The 20,977-nt window shown below is 42.2% G+C and overlaps 1 protein-coding gene and 1 pseudogene across 1 annotated transcript in view; one reads left to right on the top strand and one right to left on the bottom strand.

The window, feature by feature from the left end:
* Nlk (nemo like kinase) overlaps positions 1 to 20,977 on the bottom strand; it is a 128,335-nt gene that overhangs the window by 8,031 nt on the left and 99,327 nt on the right. The window contains exons 4-7 of the mRNA XM_085695453.2: positions 14,030 to 14,136; positions 12,505 to 12,590; positions 9,452 to 9,661; positions 6,244 to 6,345 (exon numbers count right to left, since the gene is read on the bottom strand). Coding sequence (XP_085551579.1) covers positions 6,244 to 6,345; positions 9,452 to 9,661; positions 12,505 to 12,590; positions 14,030 to 14,136 — 505 coding nt within the window. The remainder of the gene's footprint in view (positions 1 to 6,243; positions 6,346 to 9,451; positions 9,662 to 12,504; positions 12,591 to 14,029; positions 14,137 to 20,977) is intronic.
* On the top strand, positions 724 to 2,373 carry LOC146893153 (annexin A2 pseudogene; annotated as a pseudogene).

Raw genomic sequence — 20,977 nt, 5'->3', positions numbered from 1 at the left:
CGACAAAGAAGGGAAGACTAACATGTTTAAGGATGGAAAAAAAAAGAGAGAGAGAGAAAATTTGGACCGGGTGGTGGTGGCACATGTCTTCAATCCTAGCACTTGGAAGGCAGAGGCAGACGGATCTCTGTGAGTTCGAGTCCAGCTTGGTCTACCAACTGAGTTCCAGGACAGGCTCAAAACCCTGTCTCCAAAAAAGAAAAAGATAAACAGAGAGATATATAAAACATTTGGACATTTGGACCACAGCCTCATGAGAGTGCTCTTGCAATGGAGGCTTTCACCTGACTGTACAAGGGTCTTTGGCAGGTGTTCCTTTAGTTCCCACCCAACCATCAAAAGGTTTAGACTCTGTCTGGCACCAATGGGCCTGTGACTGAGTCAGCACATTAAGTGAGGACAGGCCATGTATACTGGATAGCAGGATGCACATAAAAGAAACCTCCACCAGAACCAACTCTCTATTACCCTCTGAGTCTGCTGAATGTCAGACAAGGTCCCTGCAGGAGACAGGACTGTTTTTTACTAAGCTAAGCTTTCCTCCATCTAAGATTCTGAGTTATAAAAAAGACAATACAATAAGAATGTTATATAGTAGTTTTGTCTGCCAAGAACCTCTGACTTGCAGTGAACATTCTTCCACTTTCAAAACCAGGGGTTTGGTTGGCTTGATGTCATTCTACCACCTTTGAAGACAGGTCTAGGCAACTGAGTAACTGTAGCATGAAGGCCAACTTGTTTGGGTATTTGTTCCCGCCCAGTACCCCACAGCTGGCAAGTCCCAAGGAAAAATCACACACAGGACTCCATAAGATTATAAACTGATTGGCCCATTAGGTCAGGCTTCTTATTAGTCCTTGTAACTTATGTTACCCCATTATCCTTATCTACGTTAGCCACACGGCTCAGTACCTTTCTCAGCTGGGCAGCTTACATCTTGCCTCTTTGGTGGTCTGGACAGGAATGGAGAGGGAGCTTCCTGCGTCCTAGAATACTCCCAGTCTCTTTGCTCCACCCTTACTTCCTGTCTGGCTTTCCCGCCTATACTGCCTGCCTGGCCAATCAGCGTTTTATTAAAATACATGATTGACAGAATACAGGCAATTCTCCCACACCAAGTAACAATATTTTTTTAAGAACGGAACCTGGCTCCAGGATGGATTCATAGTCTAAATCCCTAAACAGGCAATGACATGGCTAGGTCAAACATACCCAAGCCATCCCTCCCATTTAGGATCAGAAAGCTGGCCACTCATCTTTTCAGCCTGCTGTGTCTACAGACTCTCCTGCCTCAGCCTCTGAGTGCTGGGATTACAGATTAGCAGCACTATGCTTAGTTAAGAATTTTGTTTTTAGAGACAACTCTCAGGGCTCGGTTGGTGCCTGGCTCATATTTTTACAAAAAGCATCTACTGTCTATAAAACCCTGTACAAGCTCAGCTTGGAGGGTGATCACACACCCAAGTGCCTATGGTCAGTCAAAGCCTACACCAACTTTGGTGTCGAGAGGGATACTCTGAACCTTGAGACAGCTCGCAAGACCAAACGAATGGATGAGGTCATCACTATCAACATTCTGACTAACCACAGCAATGTGCAGAGACAAGACACTGTCTTTGCCTATCAGCGCTGAGGTCAGCCTTATCTGTCCACCTGGAGACGGTGATTTTGGGCCCTACTGGAGACACCTGCACAGTATTGATGCTTTGGAACTGAAAGCATCTATGAGGGGCCCAGGGACTGATGAGGACTCCCTCACTGAGATCATCTTGAGAACCAACCTGGAGCGGCGGGAGATTAACAGGGTGTGTTAGGAGACATACAAGACCACTCTGGAGAACATCATTTCCAACACATCTGGTAACTTCCGAAAGGACAGAAGAGCAGAGGATAGTTTAGTTGGTGACAAACCTGACTGACCAGGATACTTGGGAGCTCTATGATGCTGGGGTGATGACAAATGGAACTGATGCTCCCAAGTGGATAAACATCATGACTGAGACCACTGTATGCCACCTCTAGAAAATATTCAAAAGGTGTAAGAGCTACAGCCCTTATGATGTGTGGGAGAACATCAAGGAGGCCAAAGGAGAGGTGGAAAATGCCTCCCTGAACCTGGACCAGCACACTCAGGACAAGCCACCTTACTTTGCTGATCAGTTGTCTGACTCCATGAAGAACATCATGAATTAGCATCATGGTCTCCCAAAGTGAAGTGGACATGCTGAAAATCAGTCTTGAATTCAAGAGGAAGTATGGTAAGTCCCTGTACTGCGACATTCAGCAAGATACCAAGGATGACAGCAGGCACTGCTGTACCCGTGTGGTGAGGACCCAGAAGTGGCCCAGCTGTGCCCCCACCTAACAAGCTAGAGAATCGACTTGCCACTAATGGACCCCTAAGTTTTACCCTGAGAAGATGACAATAGAGACCCATTCCCCATCTTAACTGCGTTAGCATTGCCTGGCTTTCCCTTCATTCTTTCCTTTAGGCCAAAGAAATGAATATTCCAGGGAGTTGGATATGCTGTCTGTGATATGAGACACTTTGCCTCTTATGTACTGTGCCATGAATAAGCCATTTTTACTTTAGAAACAAGAAAGAAAGGAAGAGAGAAAGAAGGAAGTTTAATTTGAAGATCAGACTTACAACCTAAAACATTATTTAATTTCTGCAGTCCTCTCTCTTCCATAGACAAAGGATTAATAGTGGTAATCACTGTTTTTATGAGTAGAATATAAGGTATTTATGACAAGTCTTGGAACATATTAGAGTAAACTTCTAATCACTGCTAGAAATTACTACTAACAAAATAACTATTTCTACCTAACTTGGAAGAGCTGGTAAGGTAAGAAGAGTTTACATAAAAACTACTTAAAAGCTTAGTGTGATGGTTAGCGCTGGTTGTCAACTTCATACACCTGGGAAGAAGGGGGCTCAATGAGGGACTGTTTCTATCAGCCTGGCCAGTAGGCATGTTTGTAGCATTTTCTTGATTGTTGACTGATGTGGGAGGGCACTAATTTTATTTTTATTACTTTGTGTGTGAAGGTGTGTGGGTGGGTGCTGGCGGCAAAGCACATGTGCAGATGTTAGGGACAACTTTTAGCAGTGAGTTTCTTCAGGGACTAAAAGCAGGCCCTGAAGGTTGGAGGCCAGTTCGTCATCCAACGACCTACCTCATCAGCCAGAGAAACAATTTTTAATCTCTATTTTATTGAAGAATGAAACTGAGGCTGACAGAGGTTAAATAATTTGCCCAAGGTCATAGAGTGAGTTATCAGTAAGGCCAGGATCCTTACACAATCTGCCTACAAACTGCATTGTACAACCCACGGGACACTGGAGTAGGAAGGCTTGCTTGGCTGCTTGTTCTTTAATTGGCCATCCAGACCCCGATTTAATGCACAGAAACTGTATTAATTAAATCACTGCTTGGCCTATTAGCTCTAACTCCTTATCGGCTAGCTCTTACATATTAATTTAACCCATTTCTATTAATCGCCAAGAGGTTGTGGTTTACCAGGAAAGTTTCAGCGTGTCTGTCTCCAGCAGCGGCTCCATGGCTTCTCCCCGACTCCACCCTTCTTTCTCCCAGCATTCAGTTTAGTATGGTCGTGTCGTCCCCCACCCCCAGCTCTATTCTACCCTATCAGGTCAAGCCAGTTTCTTAATTAACCAATGGTATTCACAGCATACAAAGGGAATCGCACATCAGGGCACCATTCAGCCTGCTGGGTAATGTGATAAGCCTGAGCCTGACACCACAGGCTGCATTCTTCTTCAGTCCAGTCCAGAGAAAAACCTGAGTGCGCATACCTCAAGCCAAACCCCGAGCCAACTAAACATCATGCATTTAGTGGAACAGCCATGACATATAAAACTACACAAGGGGGCTGGAGAGATGGCTCAGAGGTTAAGAGCATTGCCTGCTCATCCAAATGTCCTGAGTTCAATTCCCAGCAACCACATGGTGGCTCACAACCATCTGTAATGGGGTCTGGTGCCCTCTTCTGGCCTGCAGGCATACACACAGACAGAATATTGTATACATAATAAAATAAATAAATATTAAAAAAAAACTACACAAGCTACACATTATATCCTAGGGACCAAATTAAGTTTCTGAAGCAGAGTACATAAACTGGGAGGAGTAGCACACACCTGTAATCCCAGGGCTGGAGGCTGAGGCAAGAGGGCCACAAGAAGGCCAGGCTCTAGTTCAAAACGCTGAAACAAAACAAACTCAAATAGCAACAAAAGAAAAAGTACAAAATGAAAAGCAAGTAACTAAAAACTAAAATAAGAACAGAAAAAAATGTGAAAATACAGAGTTATCTACATGCCAAATAAGCTTGTCTGCTGCTGTGTCTTCCAACCTTGGCCGTAAGAAGTCAGGACACAGACAGAGATGCTTCAGTGGAGCTGCTGGCACATTAACAACATGTGTGGAGGTGGAGGGGCAAGAGGCTCTTCTAACTCTCACCCTCCCTACTTCTTCTTCAAAATCAAATAATCTGAAGCCAAGATGAACATTTCTGTGGTGCTCCCCTCAGACAACCTGGTGAGCAGAACCTTAACCTTCAGGAGGTACCCCTCCCTCTCGTCAAGAGACCAAGCCATGTGAGAATGGAGAAGGACCCTCATAGAAGTCATTCAACTTAAGCTTATTTAACTTAAAATAAAAATAGAACTTTCTCCGTCTTTTGTTTTACAAAATAATGTAATTTTTTTTAATTGAAATATCTAGGTTTTGAAGTCCTTTTTTGAAACAGGGTCTGTGGAGGGGTATCCCAGGCTGGCTTCCCCCGACAGTCCTCTTGTCCGTTTCCCGAATGCTGGGAGTTATAGGAAAGTGTCACCATACCTAGTTGAGGGCTCTACACTTTTACAGCTGCTAGGTTCAAAATTTTTATGAGGAAACTGGCGTATTTGCCCAGAACGCTCAAAGGAGCGCACAGCGACTTTAGTGCAGTGAGGCAGTTTCAAGCTGCTTTGGACATGTCAGGAACATCTCAGAGAGGCCGGCCCTCTAGGCTGCTGTCCATAACCCTTTGAGGATACCAGGGTGTCTGATCCACGCATTTCATTACTGTTTCCCTTTGGCCAGGTAGATTTATTACACTGATGAGGTCACTGAAGGAGGAAAACTATTTTCTGGCCTGAGCCAGTGCTGGAGGACACGTTCCCTTACTGTGTTCACCTGTGGGCAAAGGAGTCACCGGGGTTATAGAGAGGGACTGAAGCGGAGGGCCAAGCCTTCATCAAATGTCTGGTGGGCAATTTCAGGGGAAAAATGCCAAACTCCGTCTGTCTTTTTTTTTTTTTAAATTTTATGATTTATTTATCTTTTTTATTTTATGTGCATTGGTGTGAAGGTGTCAGATCCCCTGGAACTGGATTTTCAGACAGTTGTGAGCTGCCATGTGGGTGCTGGGAATTGAATCTGGGTCCTCTGGAAGAGCAGTCAGTGCTCTTAACCGCTGAGCCATTTCTCCAGCCCCCTCCATCTGTCTTTTTGATCGTCCAATCTGTTCACCTAAACAATCAATCAGATCACCTAAATGCCCAATTTAAAAGAAACCAAGGCAATGCCAGGAAAACTAGCCTTGGCTGAAGCCCTATTGGTTCTGCTTGCTTCCTGCTCCTAGGAAGAGCACTCCCCTCCCACCTCCTCACATCACTAAGCTGTTTTCTCTAAAGGGGACTCAGAAAGTGCTGGCAGAACAGACTGCTTAATCAAGAGCACAGACAGAAAGACCTCGGCTTCTCAGCATGATTTGGCTGGCTGCAAATGATATTGATTAGAAAGAAGCAGGCACTCCTTCTTTGTACTTCTAACCGTACTTGGGTCTGATTTAGTGGTAAGAGTGCAATAGCAACTGCTTTACATCCTTGCAAGGCAACCAGTTATTTGGGCTTAGTATCTGGAACGGTATCTTGACTCATACACACTGAGGCCAAAGCTTTCTTCCCACATACTGATAAACCAGGAGACCACCAAGGGGGCCAATAAACAATAGTGCTATAAAAACATGAATTCTTCTATTATACTGGGCATGGCTGTAAGCCACTTTCTATTTATGGTCATATGCATATAACAGAGATCCTGTGGAATATCTCTGTGTTTATGTGCTTATATCTATAGTGTGTCTAGTATCTATAAGCAACATCTTTGCAATAGAAGTCCTCCCCTCACAGTTAGCTGACAGAGACAGACTGTCCCCTCTTTGCCTCTTTACCTGTTTATGAGGACCCCTGAGTATGTGTGCCTTAGCACCTTCACAAGCCGTCCTCATTGCTTCCAGTGATGGCGTGCCCAACAGATCTGTGATCAAATCCAACTGCAAGGAAACACGAAATACAGCTTGACAGTAGCTCACAGAAACAACTTCATTCCACTCAAGTTCCAGCCTTAGAACCACAAACCTTCAAATAAGCTCTGATAAGAGTCCTTTCTTATCTGGGTGGTGGTGGCGCACACCTTTAATCCCAGTGTTTGAGAGGCAGAGGCAGGCAGATCTCTGTGAAGTTTGAGGCCAGTCTAGTCTACAGAGTGAGCTTCAGGACAGGCTCCAAAGTCATACAGAAAAACCCTGTCTCATAAAATAAAACAAAAAAAAACCAAAAAAGAATCCTTTATTTTCTGCCCTCCGCCCCACTTTTAGAAATCAGCTATAATTCTACCACTTGGGAGGCTAAGACAGGAGAATTTTGAGTTTGAGGCCAGTCAAGCTACATTCCATGGAAAACTGGACAGTGTTCTAACACTAGGGTAACTTTGGAGTCTGTATCTGTATGCCCTACCGTTCTAAAACTATAGCATGTGGGGTGGTGGTCACACACGCTTTTAATTCCAGCACTCGGGAAGCAGAGGCAGGTGGATCTCAGTGCATCCGAAGCCAGCCTGGTCTATACAGTGAGTTCCAGAGCTGGATCCATAGCTACTGAAAAACCCTGTCTTGAAAAAACAAAACAAAACAAAACAAAACAAAACAAAAAACTATAGCATTTATTATCTTTGCAGACAGCGGCTTAATGCCTGTCCTTTTCAAACAGTTAATGAATAGATTTTAATGCTTCAAATGGATTCAAGCCCACCAAGCTAATCTACACATCAGATATATGTGATATAATAAACATGCAAAACATTCACGCCTGAAATAAAAGTTAAGCACTCAATGTTTGGACCAGCACATACCTCTTACATTGTAGAAACCTCTTACACTGGCAGAAAAATGTAAAACTTAGAAAACTACGATGCCACATTTATCTAGTTGGGCACAGTACAGTAGACTGGTCTTGGTCTCCCTGTAAATAAGTCTTTGCGGGTAGCAAGCCACCTCACCAGTTTTCTGATGTGCTGAAAGTGTTCTGACTCTATCACCCAATTAAGAGCAATGTTTCATGTGGATCCCCTAGGAAGGGGAAGTCATACATGGAGAACACCACTGTCCGCATTATCTACACAACGGGCAGCTGACATGGAGAACACCATTGTCCACATTTATCTACACAACAGACGGCCAACAGAAACAGTATCGTGGCAGGGGAACTGCTTGAGACGCTTGCTGCCTCCTGAAGATCTCTAGCCGGCCTCTGAGGGAAGCATGGCAGTGACACCTGCAGGGCTCTAATGACCACACTAATGGCAGAAGGAAATGACTGCTTGGTGGACATGTTCAAAAGTTGCGTAAAGCAGGACAGATCTATGGATGAGAAACTCTTTTATAAAGTCTGCTGGCTGTCCTGTACCCAGTGTATTTATTTCTCAAAAGAGATATCAAGAGATGCACTTCCCCATGGAAGACTACTTGCATATACAATGTCTGCTCTGTGATGATGGCTACCCCAGAGGAGCTCTCCAGTGGTTCTGTGAGACTGCAGAGCTCACACTGACACTTCTCAGACTTCTCCAGGACCTGCTATGTGGACCAGGCTGGCTTTGAACTTCCATATAGGGATGTGTTACCACACTTGGCTCCAAATGAGTTTTCTTCTTCTTTTAAAAAAAAGATTCATTATTTTTATTTTATGAATATTTTGTCTGTGCAACAAACGTTTGAAGTGCCTGAAGATGCCAGAAGAGAATGTCAGAACTCCTGTCACTGGAGTTACAGGCAACTGTGAACTTCCAGATAGGTGCTGAGAATCAAACTCTGGTCCTCTGCAAGAGCAGCCAGTGCTCTTGACACACTAAACTGACTCCTAGCCCCCTTTTTGAGACAGGACTCTTGGCTGGCCTGGAACTCTCTATGTAGACCAGACTGGCTTAAAACTCATAGACTATGATTCACTGCTACTGCCTCCTAAGTACAAGGATTCAGACATGCCAACATGGCTGCCTTCAATTTATTTTTAAACCTAAAATATTATTTTTAATTGTGTGTGTACACTAGGGTGCAAGCACTCTCAGAGATCAGAGAAGGTAGATCCCCCAGAGCTGAAGTGATAGGCAACTGTGGGCCACCAGACACGGCTGCTGGGAATCAAATTCAGGCCTGTGGGAGAACAGCAAGTGCTCTCAACCTCTGAGCCTTCTCTGCAGTTCCCTCCACCCCTTTCTTCTTTCCTTTAAGACAGGGTTTCTCTGTGCAGCTCTGGCTGGAGTTTGTTCTGTAGAGCAGCCTGGCCTTGAACTCAAGAGATTTGCCTGTCTTTGCCTCCTGAGTACTGGGGTTAAAGGTGAGCAACACCACTGCCCAGCCCTCTTTTTATTGAGACAGGGTTTTACTATATAGTTCTGGCCAGACTGAAACTTTGGAACTTGATATGTAGATGAGGCTTGCCTGGAACTCACAGAAATCTTATGGCTCCTAATTCAGGAGTGCTGGGATTGAAGGTATGTCCCAACACACCTGGCCACAAATGGTTTTTTGAGTCTATATTTTAATTATCTTCTGGTGTTTTATGCTGTATCTAAATATTTTAGCCCAATAGTAAAGTTGTTTTTTGTTTTTTTTGTCAAGACAGGGTTTCTCTGTTTAACAGTCTTGGCTGTCTTGGAACTCTCTTTGTAGACCTGGCTGACCTTGAACTCACTGAGATACGCTTGCCTTTGCCTTCCAAGTGCTATACCACCATCACCCAGCTTGCTTTGAGATTTGAAGAAGTCAATAGTAGAAATGTACAGTTTGAAGTCGCAGCCACTCAGCTGAAGGAGCAGATGTCTTCCAACGACTCTAGATCACACCTACGCAATGGTAGAGCTGAGTCTGCTGCCAGACACCAGTGCACAGGATAAAGTCAACACTTTCTCTAAAAGGCTCCTAACTGAACGAACCTCTGCAATCTTCAACTTTATACCTTTCTGGCTTTCAAGTAAACCTGATTTGCTAAAAGTCAATTAAGACAGTACAATGAATAAACTCATGATGTGTGCAAGATGGCTTTCCCTTCAAATCTACAGCGAAATTAAAAGCAAGTAAAACTGTGAAGCAAAAATCATACCTGCTGAATGGGACTCTGTGCCTGAAACAATATTCTTCGGCCCAGTAGTTCTGCAAAGATACAGCCAACAGACCAGATGTCAATGGCATTGCTGTAATGTCGGCTGCCCATCAGGATCTCCGGAGCCCGGTAATACTGAGTAACAACTTCCTGAGTCATATGACGGGATTCATCTAATTCTTCCACTCTGGCCAACCCAAAATCACAAATCTAAATAGGAAAGACAATTAAGACATTATCAAGCAGACACTTACCTTCCTTTCTTCATTTTTGAGACAGCAGAGATTTAAGCCTACCATATAGCTGAGGATGTCCCTGAACATCTCATTCTTCTGTCTTGTATTTCCCAAGTGCTAGGCTCACAGGTGTGTGCCACTATGCCCAGTACTCTGGTTAGATTTTGTAAACTTGGCACAAACCTAGACATATCTGAGAAGAAGAAACCTCAAATGGGGAAAAAACCCACATAAGATTGGCCTGTGGTGCATTTTCTTGATGATGATTGATGTGGAAGGGTCTAGCCCACTGTGGGCCATCTCTGGGCAGGTAGTCCCGGGTGGTTAAAAAAAAGAGGAGACTGAGTAAACCAGCACCTCTCTGTTGCTTCTGTTTCAGTCCCTGCCTGTAGTTTCTGCCTTTGTTTTCCTTATTAGACTACGAACCTGAATATGTAAGCCAAATAAACTCCATCCTTCCCAAGTTGATTTTAGTCATGGCCTTTATCATATCATAATAGAAAGTAACTAAGATGCTCAGCTGGACAGACACATTTATGGCGAGAAAAACAGCAGCAGCACTAAAGAAAACCATATAACACATACACGGAAAAACCTTGATGAGCTCATGAGCTTTAAAAAGTGATACAGGTAAAATCTATTTCTGTCAGTATAAAAATATGATCTTATTTGGATAAAGGGAAGAAAATCCCAACTTCAACGTTTCTATATAAAATTATACATCTTTGAATTTTGTATTATTTTATGTGTATCAGAGTTTTGCCAGTATGTATATCTGTGGAACATGTGTGCCTCGGTAGCCAGAGAGGCCAGGATCTGGCATCAGATGTGGAGTTACACACCATTATGATCAGCAGTGTAGGTGCTTGGATGCTTGGACTCTAACTCAGGGCTTTCACCACTGATCTATCTCTCTAGAGTCCCTACCCCCTTTAAAATTATGTTTCTTTTGAAAAAATATTCTCCAGGTTGGGGATGTGGTTGGTTGGTAAAGGGGCACCTGCCTTCACGTGTAAGGGAGTAATGAGTTCAACGCTCAGCAACAGATAGACAAAAACTTTCACCTACTCTAAACTGATAATTAAACCAAAATCAAGACCAATGAACTCCAAACATAGCTGAATGCATACTTCAGGCTTAACCAAGCTACTTTCAGATGGACTCATAGGAGGAGGTATAAAAAAGGCCTCATAAGAGAGGTCTATTTTGCTAGACTTGGCACAAATGCTGTTTTTCTCTTCTGTTTTATTTTTATTTTTTCGTTTTTTGGAGATAGGATTTCTCTGAATAGCCCTGGCTGTCCTAGAATTTACTCTGTAGATCAAGCTGGCCTGAAACTGAGAGATCTGCTCACTTTTGCCTTGCAAGTGCTGGGATTAAAGGTGTGTGCTACTACCACCCAGCTTCTACTCTTCTTTTAAGAAGTATTTAATTTTATGTGTATGTATGTGCACGTGTGTACAGGAACCCCCAGAAGTCATAAGAGGTATCAGATGCTCTGGAATTGGAGTTTGCCTAGCTGTGTATCACCAGGTGGGTGCTGGGAACTGGACCTGGTCCTTTGCAAGAACAGTAAGCTTTTTAACCCCAGAGCCTACTCTCCTGCCCCCATTTCTATCAAGAGGAAAATTATGATGAACCTTCCACATTCAGAAATTTGAAAAATATATTTGTATATTAGAAGTTTGAGAAATGCATACTATGGATCTTGCTATCAATAAGTCTCTTTTAACTAACAAAGGACAGTGAGAAGAATCAGGAAAGTAGTAAAAATTAAGTTGATGATTTGAGGTTTGGGGATATTGTATTAGGCGTTTTCCCCTCCTGCCTTTACTTCTGAAATACTGGGGTTACCATCATGCAAAAGCATGTGCAACCTTGTTAAGTTTTCGGGACATGGTCTCATCTTGGCACCTAAACTGAGACCTGGGGATTATTAAATATAAATTTATTCAGAGGGGGAAGATATGACTACCATATTGTAGAAATACATTCATCTGCCTTTTCCTGGCATGGCACTTTAACTTTTAAACATGCCTGTGCTTCCTTTTGCTACTGAAGTGCAACACCATATAATAATGCTAGCTGTTTAAGACGCAGACGCCTTCCTAAAAGCCACATTTCACTGCCACAGATGAAGAAGCTAAGAGTCTAATTCCTTCTGATAAACAATTCTGTGGTGGTTTGAAAGAAAATGGCCTCCACAGGCCCATAGGGAGCAGTACTACTAGGAGGTGTGGTCTTGTTGGAGGAAGTATGTCCTGGGGGCAGGCTTTGAGGTTTCACAGATGCTCAACCTAGGCCCACTGTGTTTCACTCTCTTCTTGCTGTCTGTGGATCCAGATGTAGAGCTCTTGGCTACCTCTCCTGCACCATGTCTGCCTATCATGGTTCCACTATGATGATAATGGACTGAATCTCTGAACTGTAAGCCAGGCCCAATTAAAGGTTTTCCTTTATAAGAGTTGACATGGTCGGGGATGGAGAGATAGCTCAGAGGTTAAGAGCACTGGCTGCTCTTCCAGAGGTCCTGCGTTCAATTCCCAGCAACTACATGGCGACTCACAACTATCTGTAATAAGATCTGAAGTTCTCTTCTGGCCTGCAAGGATACATGCAGACAGAACATAATAAATAAAAATTAAAAAAAGAAAGGAAGAAAGAAAAAAGAGCCAGGACTACAAATTAGTTCCAGCGGCTTTGATAAATGATGGGGCTGAAGAAAACTGTTCTCTTTATTTCTGGTGAAGTAGGGAAAACAATACTCTTGAGCCAGACATTTGATTTCTCTAGACCTTTAAATAACTGAAAAGCTACCTTTAGAACACAGTTGCTGTTCACAAGGAGATTCCCTGGCTTAATGTCTCGATGTAAAATGCCAGCCGAATGGAGATATTTCAAACCTGAAATAATAAACACATTTAATTGCAGATATTTAACCTTAAATGGAAATGGACTAGAAGATTTAAAATTATTCCCCAAACAAAAGCTAAAGAATATTACTGAAAGCTTGCCTTAGTCCCCTTCAAGACACTGTCATTTTGTTGCAGTAGGGTAAAACGTCACAATAGTATCTGCTCACGCCAGAGACAATGTCTAAAATTGAAAAGATTACATGGCTTGAAGCATAGGTAAGGCTGTCAGGCCATTCTCCTCCATGTGGAAGGAGTTCTGCCACTGATACGCCCAACCTGTGACTTTGAACCTGCTCCAGTGAAGACGTTTCCATTAACCTGTGGGAGGTCTTTCCCAGGATAGGCAGTTCAGTGACAGGACAAAACTCAGGGGCGTGCCCAAATCTGCCTGCAGCACTGTGACTGCTGACAGTCAAGAGGACACTAAGTCATCTCAAAATATATGTGACATCTTGAGAGACATCATCAGTACTGCTCTAAGCTCAATCTTACATTCATTCTTTTCTTCCATTTTTAAAAAATAAACCTTTGTAAGACATTTTCTTCACAACTGTAAATGAGTTAAGAATCTTTCTCATTTCCCCCACCACAGAATATCAACAAATTCATTGTAGGTGAACTTTTTGTTGTTGTTGTTGTTGTAGTAGTAATATTGCTTATGTGTTTTAATACTTGGAAGACGTTTTCAAAGTTTTTTTTTTTTTAGAATGTAATTCTGTGAATACTGTAAAAAAAATGTATTCACCAGACAAGAAAGTGGTTTCACCTTTAAATAATTCTCCGTTTGTCAAGGTAGAACTCTGGACACAGCTGGGGGCTAGAGGAGGCATCAGTCATAGTGGCCTAAATTGCTTCTCAGTCAGGTCTGTGCTCTTCATGCACAGTCTGGAGTTACTTAGCTGCTCTCTCTACCAGTCTTCTCCATCTGCTTTGGGCTTTAATGGTCATTTTGAGCTAAGTGGGGCTCAGCTATGCCAGGCGATACTCAGACTTGAAGGATGGATGTCTTCCATAGAGGACAGTCACTTTTTAACTTAGTCATCTGATGCCACAGGCTGTGAAGAGCTAAAGGCAGTTAGTGGGATTTGTGACAAACCACTGTTTACTTGCCTTTCTACATCAGCCCACTTGCTGCCTTCTCTGCCCTAATAAAAATAAAAATAAAAAATACTTGGCCACCTTAAAAGCCTCTGGTTGGCAGGGATGTGACTAGCATGCTCAAGGATTCAAGGTCAACGCCTAGCACCTCTAACACCCACGCCTCTTGTTTAACATCAGATACAAAAACAGTGAAACAACTTTGCTTCAGACAAAAAGATCTTTGGAGAACAAGGCTTGGAAGGCCAGAATCAAATTCAAATGAAGAGCAAAACAACTCATTTATACCACCACACTGCCTTTTTCTTGGTAAAGGAAAAAAATCTTACCTCGCAAAATCTGATAAAGAAAAACTTTGACATGATCTGAGCTGAGTGGCTGAGGAGAGACGATGATTTTATGTAGGTCACTCTGCATCAATTCTGTGACAACGTATCTTCAAATCTTAAGTTAAGGAGATGTCAGAGAATTGGCCCCAACCCCCTCAGTGAAGTCATCAGATTAAAGAGTAACTTCCATTCTCAAGGCTGGGAAGTGAGGACAGCTAGCTTTGAGACTGATGAAGGTGAGAACTCCAGACACTACAGGATTAACAGTGCCTAAATTAAAAGAATTCACAAGTTTAAGAACTGAAGTAAAAAAAACCAGTGATTCTCTACAATAATCACAAACAAGAGAAATGTACATGTAACCACCAGGCCAAGGAAAAGTACGAAGATCCATTAATCTCAAGATTTTGGTGAGCAACTGGGGTGCCCTTTAAATGAAAATATAGGGTTGGTGAGCCTATTTTAAAACACCGCAAAAATGATCACAATCTACCCATCAACTGTGGTTTAACTACTTTATAAAGTATGGTACTGCTCACGAAATGGTTAATTCAAGCCTCCTCACAATCAGAACAATGTAACCTTCCACTTACTTAACTCTGCATGTGTTTATGAAAGCCCATTAGTACATGTAGTTCATGCTTCTGATACTTTGTGCTCAGTTGTAGTCTCAGGCCTTTGTTCAAATGACACATGGCAAGAGAGCAAAAGCTGGAGACTAGGGAGCCATGGAGAAGTGGAATTCAGAATTTTGACAAGACACATCAATGTTAAGGAACCCTTTTGCTATATTTGTTAGAATAGACTTATGTTTTACCCTGGATGTAATTAAAAACTCACTAAAAGTTTGCATGATTTTATGATTTAATTGGAACTTTTCCTTAGATAATCTTCACTTCACAGCTTTTAAAGCTAGCAGTTGGGGACAACACAGAGGCAGGGGAGAATCTGCTAACATCTGACACAATGGGTGAAAACTGCCCCCTCCTAGAGATACTTTTAGATGGCTTTAGGACACTTGGGAGGCTTCACTCGTCTCTCACTGGCTGTTATTTCTGGCTTTATTCTGTTCCTTCTCCTTTCCTCTCCAAATGCTAGAACATCCCAGTCTTGGTCCTCTGTTCTCTTCATCACACTCACCCTCTTGAATATTCAAATCCAACCTACTCCTTTCCTTCACACCACCAAACACAAACCTGGAAGTTATCCTTGGAATTCTCACTTTCCCCATCTTTCCAAAAGAAGGCCCTGCTGGCTTTACCTTCAGAGTTTAGCTACAAGTAGGCCTCTTCTCATTCACCAACCTGTTGTCATCACTCTCACTGGAGACCCTACATCCCTAAAATACAGCAGCCAGTACAAACCTGTGTTTTTATATAGGAACTGGCATTTACTGTACAGAATTCAAGCCCTCTAGGAAGCAGGTCTTAAGCAGAGAGGGCTGCAAGCAGGCTGGGGATACACCCAGACCCAGTGTTATCCAGGAAGGAGGTTATGTGAGTAGTCACATCTTAAAATCTTTTTTTTTCTTTTTCTTTTTCGAGACAGAGTCTATAGAGTTTTGGCTGGCCTTAAACTCAGAGATCTGCCAGTTTCTGCCTCCAGAGTACTGGGATTAACTGGCACTGGTCACTCTTGAAGATCACACGTTAACCAAACCCTATTCCTCTACCCAGAGAGTAACCACTATCATACAGCATAAGTCACATATGCTCCCCTGCCTGCTTCCTCAAAAAGTGCATGTGATAGACGGAGGGAAGACAGGAAGGGATGCTTGGGATGAAAGAGAATCTAAGAGACTTAACAACCAAGTACAACTATGTGGGTTCTGTTTAGAACCTGGTTCAAAGAGAGCCCTGGGAGCAATTATGGATGGGTATTAAAGATAAACCAATGTTAAGATACCATAATGACACATTCATGTGTTCTGAAGAGGGTTCTTATCAAAAACACATAAATCATTTATAAGTTAAATAATGTAATGTTTGTAATCTATTTTAAAATAATCCTGCCCCCCCTCCAAGGTGGAGTAGGGATAGATAGAGAAGAATGGGGGAAAAAATGAGAAATATTGAAGCTGGGCATTTCAGGAGACTTTTGGGGGGGGGGCACAGAGCTCTGTGTGGCCCTGGCTGTTCTGGAACTCACTCTGTAGACCAGGTTGGTCTCAAACTCAGAGATCCACCTGCCTCTGCATCTAGAGTGCTGTAAGAGTTATATTCTTATCTCTACTTTGGTGTATTTTTGAAGTTTTCTATATTTTTTTTCCCTGAAAAACAAAAGCAAAGTAAAATAAAAACTTTCTTTGTACAAAACTTGGTAAATAAAAGAAGATGAAAACTACCCAGGTCCCCTTTTCTTTCAAGACAGTCTCATAGAGCTCAGACTGGCCTTGAATTCCATGGAGCAGACAGCCTTGAATTTCTGTTCTGCCCCTTATTTCTCAAGCACTGGGAGTACAGGTTTATGCTACTACCTCTATTTCCAGAATTTTCTTTTAACTAATTCATCACTGTTGAAAATCTAAGTTATCTTTAATTTTTTACTATATTAAACAATCTTGAGACAAAATTATATACAGCTTTATGTAAATCTGATCAATTTTTCAAGTAGAATTATAGTACATCATTTTGAAGTTTAAAATATAGTGAACAATTTCTCATGCTATTCAGATCTTTTTATATTAAGTGCTTATTTAATATTTCTCTTCTATACTATGCCATGAGTTGCTCTTGAAGCTGTATATACTGTTATCCAAGAGTACCTCAATCATGTGTGGCTCCTCTCTGGTGGATTCATTTTCCATTAAAAGAGCCCTATTAGAAGCACAGGCTGGGATGCCAGGGTCCTGCGTGAGTGGGGTGAGAAGTCAGAGACGCCAAGGATCAGCATGCTGTGTGTAGTCTCCTGCAGGTTAGGGGACAATGCAGTCTTGGTACCCCCCTACCCCACTTTGTGTAGTCAATCTTTTATGATTCATCTGCATTCCTGCTTTCTGAGGCAACACCTACTGCCTCCCGTTCCTGTGCTTTTTTTATATCCTGTAAAAATGAACCTGTTTTGTGTTTTCATTGCAGTCAGCTTAGCTTTCTGCCCTTTAAGTCTTAACTTTTAATCATTTACTACCATTTTTGGATGGGTGTAGAAAGCAATGAAAACTGACAGTTTCAGGTTGAAAACCACTTACAGTTTACAGGTCACACATGTGAGCTGGAGAGAAAAAGAGGAACATGGTAACGAGAGCCAATCTTGTCCTCCCCCCCCCTTTAAAATCAGAAATCTACCACAGCTCAGGCTGGCCCAACTTGATAGCCAATGGTAACCTTGTGTTCTAGGCCCTAACATTCAGGTCCTCTTGCAGTCACTGAGTCATCTAAAAAGGTTCCCATGTCTCAAAAAGGAGGGCCTCACTATGGACCTGAGAATGACCTTGATTCCTGTTCTTTTTGCCTCCACCTCCTGAGTACTAGGGTGTGCACCATGCCTGGTCCATGAGATGCTGGGATGGAAACCTCGGGGCTTAAACATGCTAGATGGGTTTGCTACTTTAATGTCAGCTTGACACAAGCTTCTGAGAGGAGGGAGCCTCAGTTGAAAAAACGGTGCCCATTTAAGACCGGACCACAGCCAAGCCTGCATGGCATTTTCTTAGTGATTAAGGGGAAGGGCTCAGTCCACTGTGGGTGGGGCCAGCCCCGGCAGGTAATCCTGGGATCTATAAGAAAGTAGGCTGAGCAAGCCAGTATGCAGAACCCTTCTGTGGCCTCTGCGTTTATTCCTGCCCTGTTTGAATTTGTGTCCTGACTTTATCTGATATCAACAGTGATTTGGAAGTGTTAGTCAAATAAACCCTTTCCTCCCCAACTTGTTTCTGGTCATGGTATTTTACCATAGCAACAGTAACCCTAACTAAGGCACTAGACAAACACTCTTGCAGCTGAGCCACATGCCCTGGCTCTTTGCTGTATTTTGTACAGTGTAATACATTTCACTTGTAAGGCAAATTCCATGTTAAGAATACTAATCCTTGGTGCTGGAAAGATGGCTCAGTGGTTAAGAGCACTGACTGCTCTTCCAGAGGACCTGAGTTCAATTCCCAGCACCCATGTGGCAATTCATAATTGTTTGCAACTCCAATATCTGACACCCTCACATAGACATACAAGCAGGCAAAATGTTGATTACATAAAATAAATAAATTAAAAAATGCTAATCCTTCTATACACACCATTTTTTTTCTAAGAAATACTAATCACAGGACAAAAATTTAAAAAAAAACCTATTATTTTGCACATACACAAACAGAAATTTGAGACAAGGTTTCACTAATTATATGTAGTCCAGGCTTGCCTCCAACTTTCACAGCCTCTCAATGCAGGGATTACAAGTGTGTGTCGTGACTGAATTCAATTCTTGGCTCTCTTAAGTTTCAAGGATCAAGTAAATGAACATTATATAGAGGAAAACTAGGTGAAACAGAAAAGCCCGCACAGATGCCATTATTGTCTTCCAATGGTTTGAATGCTGATGCTCCCCCAAAGCTCTCATGCTGAAATCCTAACCCCAGAACACTGTGAGGGAGGTCCTTTGAGAGGTGATTAGGTTATGAGGGCAGAGCCCCATGAATGGGATTAGTGTCCCCATAAAGAAGGCCCAAGGGAGCTCGTTAGCTCCACGAAAATTGCAGGTTATAGTGAAAAGACTCTTCAATAGGAAGAAGGCCCTTACTGGACATCAAATTCATCAGGCACCTTAACTCTGAACTTTCCAACCTCCAGAACAAATTCCTGCCATTTATAAGCTACAAAGGTTTCACTTATTTCTTTGCAGTGGTCCAATGGAGTAAGACAGTTGTCAAGTTGAGTTGTCAAGTTTTATTCAGGGGAAAGAAACCCTAAAGGATAGGCTAAAGCACTCATCTGTCATATATGCTGAGTTTACCCACAGCTTTCTTCTCCAGCACTGAATGTTTTTTTCTTGCCTGGATGAAGAACAGGCTCTATCTATTCTGTCTTCTGCACTACAGGACTGGCAGCCCAGTTGTGATGCCAGAAACTTCAGTGTTAGCATGGCAGCTGGTGTACAGGCAAGCAGAAGGGCAACAGCGTCATCTTCACATTATCAGGATATAGTCATGATGATAGTCCAGTGGTTCTCAACCTTGTTAATGCTGAGGCCCTTTAATACAGCAGTTTCTGTTATGATGACCGCCAATCATATATTTTTCATTGCTACTTTGTTAACTGAATTTTGCTACTGTTAGGAATAGTAATGTGAATATCTGATATGCAGGATATCAGTGCAACCCCTGTGAAAGGGTTGATTGACCTCCAAATGTTGAGAACCAGTCCTCTAGATGGAGAGATGGTGGCAATAGCTGCATGTCATTGTGACTCGGAGAGCAGCTCTTGCCAGCTGAGCCGTCTCTCCAACCACAACAGATACTTTATAACTAATTACTAATTTCTAAATAAAATATGACACTTCATTCAGCATTTACAGACACCAAGTCAAGATGAGGCTCATACCTAATAGAGCTAGATGAATCAGACAAAAATTTCATACCATTGAACAGAGAGTGATTTATACAAGTCACTTCTTCCAAACAAAGACTACAAATTCAAGTGCAAAATCCCCCACAAAACATAACCCAGCTGGCATTTCTTCTGCTAAGCCCAAGCAGCTATATCACTATACCACAGTCTCTAGGATTGTGGGACTTGAACACCCTTCCAGTTTTCCAGGAAGATGTTTAAGGAAAAATTTAAATGAATGCTTACTAAGTCTTGTTCAGGAGAAGACAGGCTGGGTTAGTAAATTCTAGTTAAGCCAGAAGTCTAGGCCAAATGACACAGAGCTCCTGTTGACTTCTATGCTTCTCTGTCACCTCTGTATAGAAATGTCTTCACTCCCTCTAATCCCTCTTAAACATACAACACTGATAAGTTTGATATGAGTTTTTTTAAAAAAATTATTTAAATAGCAGAAAATTAGTTTTTTATGCTTTAAGTTTAGCATAGTACTTTTTAAAAATTTTTCCTGGAAAACACAATTGCTGAATTTGAAAATTTAGTACTCTAACTGCACAAACTCAGCGGTAACACATATTGCATTATGATAAGGTTTCTGCTTTGCTCTGGCAAAATCCTCTGAAGTCTCAATCCCCAGCATACTGTCTCCCAGATGTCTAAACTAGTTGCCATGCCAACTAAAGCAGCTTAAATTAAATGAGGGCCTGAAAAGGCACCTGCATCACTCCAGGTCTGTTGCACATTAAATAAAGCTCTCTTGACAGGGCCTCAGAGGTGCCATTAACTTGAACAGCATCTATCTGATTATTGTTTGAGTAATTTAATGAGGGTCTCCATGCAAGAGTAGAAACAGGGTGCTATTACCCTCTCTTGGTCCTTCTAAATAGGACAGCCTCTCTAACAGCTGGTGTACCTACTGAGTCAATGGCTTTGCTGCAGTCTTTTAAGTTATGACTGGGCGAAGATGACCTATAGAACCAGAGCTTGGACTTCCAGGAGAATATTAGCAGATTAACCATTTCCTAGATAAAAACTTGTCATTAAAAATAAGACCATTAAAAAACACACTGTGTATGGTGTGCCAACCTCAGAGTGATTTGAACAGCCCTGGTATAAAATAAATTGCTGCTGATTGCGGCAATTAGTTAAGTAGCTCCATGAAATATGAATTTCAAAATGTTCTGATTTGTTTCAGGAAAATGAATGATGCAAATCAACGACAAATGGGTGAGTTTGGGAGCAGGCACGGCAGCTCTTAAGCTCAGGTGCTGAAGACAACTAAGTCTCTGTGCTGTTTTAAGGAGTTCATTTCCTTTAAAAAGTTACCGTTTCAAATTCCTTTACTGCTTTCTCAAATACTGATTTCCAGAGGATGTTACTTAACAGACATACAAACTTAGGCTAGAGGGTTTATGTG

Source organism: Myodes glareolus, chromosome 9 (assembly GCF_982192425.1).
Source record: "Myodes glareolus chromosome 9, mMyoGla1.1, whole genome shotgun sequence".
In the NCBI taxonomy this organism is placed as follows: Eukaryota; Metazoa; Chordata; class Mammalia; order Rodentia; family Cricetidae; genus Myodes; species Myodes glareolus.
The sequence above is the reverse complement of the archived record's forward strand: the minus strand, read 5'-3'. Positions and strand labels throughout refer to the sequence as shown.